Raw genomic sequence first — 7,111 nt, forward strand, 5'->3', positions numbered from 1 at the left:
AAGAACCCCAGACGAGTTTCAGAAAGCCAAGTAAAAGTTTATCAGACCCCAAAGGATCTGCTAAATAAGAGGCTATCAATTCAAACTAGGGGGTTTAAGAACTTAGTGTTTGGAAACAGAACTTGGAGTCAAGGCTGTCATCACAGTGAAAGTCGCTCAGTCGTGTCCGATTCTTTGCGATCCCATGGATCCTATACAGTCCATGGAAGTCTCCAGGCCAGAATACTGGAGTGGGTAGCTTTTCCCTTTTCCAGGGGATCTTCCCAACCCAGGGATCGAACCCAGGTCTCCCACATTGCAGGTGGATTCTTTACCAACTGAGCTATATAAAGTTAAATTCTTGAGCCTGTGGTGTGGTTTTCAGTCCCTTAAAGCCTTGGAGGTGAAGGGTTGGTCTTGGAAACTTGTGAAGCAGCCAGCAGAAAGGCAGGTGGCTCTAGTTGAAGGGACAGGAGTGAAGCAGGGGTACAGACCAGGCAGGGTCTAAGACTCTTCCTGGACTCTGCTCTGTCCCAGTTTCCCATCACCTTTAGGTAATCATTGATGGGTTTTCATCAGGAAATAACATTTCCAAATATATTTAGAAATGTATCTCCCCTTCTCCTTATCATCCACTAAATTAGGAATAGGGTATTTTATTGCTCATAATAAGTAGTTTTTTTTTTTAAATAAACTGACATAGGAAGAAAAGATGGATTAAATTATATATTTGATTTCTTATATATTTTATGATCAATACCCTATCATCTTGACTATAGAACTTACCCTTATTCAGTCACAGATGATACCTCATGAAAATGCCTATTCAGGCAATATTGTAATATATTAAGGTATTACTTGGGAAAAAATGCCAAGAAAACGAAGTAAGTTTATAAAGACCAGCCACCTGTTCTTTTCTGCAATGCAGTTTACATTAGGGAATCCATTACTTTTTACACTGACTTAGGAAAATAAATGACTTCACTGGAAAGTCAGGCAGGTCCCCGCCTTGTAAGGAAGCAGAGTGGAACAAAGGAAGAAATACAGCCTTACCTTCTCTCCCTTCAACTAAAGGTTTGATAAATGGGTCACTGTAGCGGTGAGCTGTTTTCCTTTAGGTATATGTAATATACATGCTTTAATGTTAAATTTTAGGCTTTTTAAATCAACAGGCTATTTCAGAGCAGTGCTAGATTTACAGAAAAGCTGAACAGAAATTAGAGCTCACCACCCACCCTGGCCCTTACCCACACGGGTTCCCATTATTAACACCTTGGATCAGTGTAGCACATCGGTTACAAAATGATAACCCAGTAGTGACATATTATTATGAAAGTTCATAGTTTACATTACAGTTCGCTCCTGGTATTGTACCTGCTACACACGTTTTGACAAATGTATAATGAATAACATGTATCTACCATTACAGTGTCCCGTAGATTAGGGCATTTCATTGCCCTAAAGTGCTCCATGCTCCACCTACATACTCTCCCATGCTTCTCTCTCTCCTTTTATTTTTAAAAACCATAATTGTCAACAGAAAAAAACTGCAAATTTTTCTTAGAAGATGTATTATAGCTACTATTTTATACAGAAGATAGATCTTACCGGTTCGACAAATTCAAACTTCTTTTTTTCCTGAACCTCTTGAATTTTAAAGACGTATTCTAGTGATGACTCATAGAAGTTCTGATGTTCTCGGTCAACCTGTGTATCTGCCTAAAAAGCACACAAAGGCAAATCATGACATGGAGAGTGATTATTGAAGGTTCTGTGTTAGAGAGGGAGTCAAATATTATTCTACTCCGAAACCTTTTTTAAAAATTAAGTCCTACAAAAAGTTTGAATATAGCAATTCTATCTTGGGAATACAAAGACTAGGAAAACACAGTCTTTGTCCAAGAGAGCTTACAGTGTATGGAATGGGAAGAAAATGCACGCACGCGCACACACACACACACACACACACTCACACACACAGAGCAAACATACAACATTCATTAAATTAAAAATGATTATAAAAGGGTACACAAATCTATATGAAAATCTAAGCAATCACAAAAGAGAGTCTAAATTCTGGAAAAAGAATGGTGGTGCTCTGAGTTGGATCTTAAGATGAATAACTGGTCATGAGTAGTCAAAGATAACAAAGGGGTCACTCCCATGAAAACATAAAGAGGCATGAAAAAGTCTGACAGGGTCTGCCTTCAGAGTAAGTGGAGGGAAGGAGGCAGAGGCAAGGCTGGAATAACACTACAAAAGATCCTTAAAACCTGCATTGCAGGCAGATTCTTTGCCACCTGAGCAATGAGGGAAGCCCCGAAAACTGCATAATGTCTTGATTTAATTGAGGAAGAATCATCTCAGAATATTCAACAGCAGGCTTTCCTGGTGGTTCGGACAGTAAAGAATCTGCCTGCAATGTGGGAGACCTGGGTTCGACTCCTGGGTTGGGAAGATTCCCTGGAGGAGGACATGGCAACCCACTCCAGTATTCTTGCCTGGAGAATCCCCACAGACAGAGGAGCCTGGCGGGCTGCAGTCCACGAGGTTGCAAAGTCGGACACGACTGAGTGACTAAGCACACACATTATAGAGATAATACTGGTAGCAGAGTTCCCAAAGCAGAGGTTCTAAGCAATGACTCATGCTGCAACAACGCTGTGCACATTCTCTTCCCTCTTCTATGCTCATCATCATCCTCGCATGCTGTCTTTAGAACTGACTGGTTCAGTAAAAACGCATGATTTTACCTTATTTTCATTGCCCAAACTACACTACTATTCACTGCCAGCTGAGATTAGTAAAGACAGATGAGTAGAATGGCCTCTCCAGAATACTAAGTATCTGCCAGCGACAATTTCGGAATAGGACACTGCTTTGGAGCCATTTTACACTGATAATTTGACAAACAAAAGCTTAAAGAAAGATAAAATTAGGTTTTCTGGCTTTGACAGCATAGCATCTTAAAACTTCATTTGAAAGAAGGACTTTAAAAAATACTTACATAATTAAAAATAACCCAGTAGGTAGTTCACTAGTGATGGATAAACTTGAGAATTCCAAGTCTATAGACTAATATATCAGAAAGTGAAAGTGTCAGTCATGCAGTCGTGTCCAACTCTTTGCAGACCCCATGGACTGTAGCCCACCAGGCTCCTCTGTCCATGGGATTTTCCAGGCAAGAGTACTGGCGTGGGCTGCCATTGCCTTCTCCAGGGGATCTTCCTGACCCAGGGATCAAACCCGGGTCTTCCGCATTGCAGGCAGATTCTTTACCGTTTGAGCCACAGAAGGAAGCCACAATATATCAAAAGAATAATATAAACCAAGCGGGAAATTTGGACCAGTAGCTTTTCAGTACCCTAAGTTAGTATTTCACACAAATTACATACATTTTCTTCCTACCACTTAGAGGAACAGACTATAGAATAAATGGTAAGGGGATGGATACAGGTGGTGGTATGGTAATAAAGTTTAACAACTGGCTCCCTTGGGAGTGGGGGGCGGGGAGATCCCAATTTACACTATTTGCTGGTCTTTGTGGTATAAATATTCCCAAAATAACCAGTTCCAAAGCACAAATACAACATCACTGATCCAGCAATGAGAAAGAGATGAGAAAACTGGTCCTCCAAGAGAAAGCTCCAGTGTACACCACAGGGTGTAAAAGATGCAAAAATATTTTCAGTCTCAGAGATAATAGTCTATCCAACAAATTATTTCTGAAGCTTCTGTTTACTTTAAAAGATGATCTTTGTGTCAACTCACACACGGGAACAAATCTGAATGCTTGAAACACTGTTAGAGCCTAAAATTATTATTTTGGGTTAACAGAGCTGTGCATAAAAGAGTTCGCAGAGCAGGCATGCTAGCCATTGAAAGGCCTGCTTCAATTAAAGAGCTAATACTGGTAGCAGAATTTCCAGGGGCAGAGGTTCTAAGCAATGACTAATGTTCCAACACTACGGGAATGTGGATTTTAGGAGGGTTCCCACCTGAAAGGAAGGAGCAAATGAGCAAGAGGGAGTTGTCAGCTCTCCCCTCCACATTCTCTAGCTCTCACCCTACATTTTGTAAATCACGACTGTGTAAGAGCTGAGAGCTCTTACAGCGCAGGCACATGCCCGTCACAGTGAACTCGCCTGGCCATGGGCTATTTGTGTTCCAGAAGCATCCGTGAGCTCCACCTGAAAAAGCCCCTGGGGCCACGTTATGGTCGGGAGGCTGAGTCTTGGCTGCCGCCTGGGTCAACACTGAAGAGAGAAGACGGCGTGTCTTGCTGCTCTGGCTGCTGTGCCAGTCGGGAGAGAAGAAATGTGTTCGCGGCTCCGACAGCTCCTTGAGTCTTCTTCCCATTTCCCTGCTTGTGCCTTGCCTATCTTGGGTTCCACGAACACTGTGCAACAGTGTGAACAGCGAGACACCATCCGCCTAACGGATGAAAGTAGTTCACTAATGCTAAAACTGTGCAAGCGATATGGGCTGTTTTGAACCCCTGCTTTGTATCTGGGAGTCTGGAATTCGCCTACATGACAAGCAGAAGGTGTCTACATGACCAGCCTCCAGTTAAAACCATTGGCTCTCAGTCTACGAGATTCTAGTAGATACCATTTCACATGTGTTGTCGTGACTCGTTGCTGAGGGAATTAAGTCCTGTGTGTCTCCTCTGGGAGACGATTCTTAGACGCTTGTGCCTGGTTTCCCTTAGACATCGACAGCTAAATTTAATACACAAACCTGCTTTGAAAGGTCATCTAGAATGCACAGTTCTAACAGAATACAATAGCGTAATTTTTTTTTTCAGTACTAGATTTAGAAAGACATTTTTTACCTCAGATGAATTCCTTTAGTCCTTGAGCTCATAGCATGTATCAGTTGCTATATACTCATTAACAACTGTGGTCAAGTATTTTGTACTGGAGAAGTAATATGACTATGTAATTCATAGTCCAAACGTTTAAAAATGAAAGGGAATAGTAATTACTCCAGAACAACAGATTGCTTAAGTAGCTGTTGTTTACGTAGCAAAGTCATCCCAGTAAGAAACCAAATTAGGTACATAAGAAAACCACACAGTTCAGCAGATAGCAGATACCCAAATTCTTCCCCACACACCCTAAGCTGTCTCAATTCAAAATAGAGGAAAAAGGAATAGTGAAAAAAAACTATCATTCAGGTGACAGCTGCTGATTTATTCCCAGAGGGAAAAGGATTTAAGTTGGATGCTGAGGAATGGAGAGGTTCAGAGAAGGTAAAGATAAGAATTTTAGTGAGGGACTAAAGTCAGGAGAGGTTATGTTCGCGTAGATGGAGCAAAGGGGTTTGTATGAAACTGTCAGAAGTGAGAGCTGAGGCAGCACAGAGAGAATGAGTACACACTCATCTTATAAACCAGACAAGAACTGGAGGAAGGTGTGGTCAGGATCAGAGCTGGACTTCAAGAAGCTTAGAAGATTAGTGTGAGCACAGTGTAGAATGCATCGATTCAATGGTGAAGCTGGGTGCACCTGAATATAAGGAGACCTCTTACTTGATACGGGTGAAGGTGTTTGGTATATCCTAGTAAGACAAGCTTGTGCGCCTGCTAAAGCGCAGGCGGCTGCGACGGGCGCGCTAAAGCACAGGCGGCTGCGACGCGCAGCCGAGAGGAGCTACCCCACGTCCGAGGTCAGGGGCAGAAGCTGGGAGGACCGATGCCCGAAGGGCGGTGGCCAAGAGGAGCCACCCCACGTCCGAAGTCAGGGGCGGCGGCCGAGAGGAGATACCCAGCGTCAGAGGTCAGGGGTGGCGACGAGAGGAGTTACCCCACGTCCGAGGTCGAGGGCGGCAGCTGGGAGGAGATACCACACGCCCCTAAGCCGGAGGCCAGGGGCGGTGGGCGGGAGGAGCTACCCCACGCCCCCACGCCAGAGGCTAGCGGCGGCCGCCCGGAGGAGCAACCCCATGCCCAAGGCCAGGGGCAGTGGCCGGGAGGACCAACCTCAGGCCGTGGCTGCGCGGGCATAGGAGGGCATAGAGGAGCTATCCCACGTTGAAGGTCAGGAAGGGTGGCGGTGAGGAGATACTCCTCGTCCAAGGTAAGGAGCATTGGCTGTGCATTGCTGGAGCAGCTGTGAAGAGATACCCCACGCCCAAGGTAAGAGAAACCCAAGTAAGACGGTAGGTGTTGCAAGAGGGCATCAGAGGGCAGACACACTGAAACCATACTCACAGAAAACTAGTCAATCTAATCACACTAGGACCACAGCCTTGTCTAACTCAGTGAAATTAAGCCATGCCCGTGGGGCAACCCAAGATGGGCGGGTCATGGTGGAGAGATCTGACAGAATGTGGTCCACTGGAGAAGGGAATGGCAAACCACTTCAGTATTCTTGCCTTGAGAACCCCATGAACAGTAGGAAAAGGCAAAATGATAGGATACTGAAAGAGAAACTCCCCAGGTCAGTAGGTGCCCAATATGCTGCTGGAGGTCAGTGGAGAAATAACTCCAGAAAGAATGAAGGGATGGAGCCAAAGCAAAAAGAATACCCAGCTGTGGATGTGACTGGTGATAGAAGCAAGGTCTGATGCTGTAAAGAGCAATATTGCATAGGAACCTGGAATGTCAGGTCCATGAATCAAGGCAAATTGGAAGTGGTCAAACAAGACATGGCAAGAGTGAATGTCGACATTCTAGGAATCAGCGAACTGAAATGGACTGGATGGGTGAATTTAACTCAGATGACCATTATATCTACTCCTCATTATATCTACTACTGCGGGCAGGAATACCTCAGAAGAAAGTGGCCATCATGGTCAACAAAAGACTCCGAAATGCAGTACTTGGATGCAATCTCAAAAACGACAGAATGATCTCTGTTTGTTTCCAAGGCAAACCATTCAATATCACAGTAATCCAAGTCTATGCCCCAACCAGTAACACTGAAGAAGCTGAAGTTGAATGGTTCTATGAAGACCTCCAAGACCTTTTAGAACTAACACCCAAAAAAGATGTCTTTTTCATTATAGGGGACTGGAATGCAAAAGTAGAAGTCAAGAAACACCTGAAGTAACAGGCAAATTTGGCCTTGGAGTATGGAATGAAGCAGGGCAAAGACTAATAGAGTTTTGCCAAGAAAACGCACTGGTC

The 7,111-nt window shown here is 44.0% G+C and overlaps 1 protein-coding gene across 1 annotated transcript in view; it reads right to left on the bottom strand.

Annotated features, from left to right (window-relative positions):
- The window catches only part of ARHGAP42 (Rho GTPase activating protein 42), a 349,865-nt gene that overhangs the window by 86,879 nt on the left and 255,875 nt on the right, over positions 1 to 7,111 (bottom strand). The window contains exon 6 of the mRNA XM_010848229.1: positions 1,588 to 1,698. Within this exon, the coding sequence (XP_010846531.1) occupies positions 1,588 to 1,698 (111 nt within the window). The remainder of the gene's footprint in view (positions 1 to 1,587; positions 1,699 to 7,111) is intronic.

This window comes from Bison bison, unplaced genomic scaffold, assembly GCF_000754665.1.
Source record: "Bison bison bison isolate TAMUID 2011002044 unplaced genomic scaffold, Bison_UMD1.0 scf7180017864262, whole genome shotgun sequence".
Taxonomy (NCBI): Eukaryota; Metazoa; Chordata; class Mammalia; order Artiodactyla; family Bovidae; genus Bison; species Bison bison.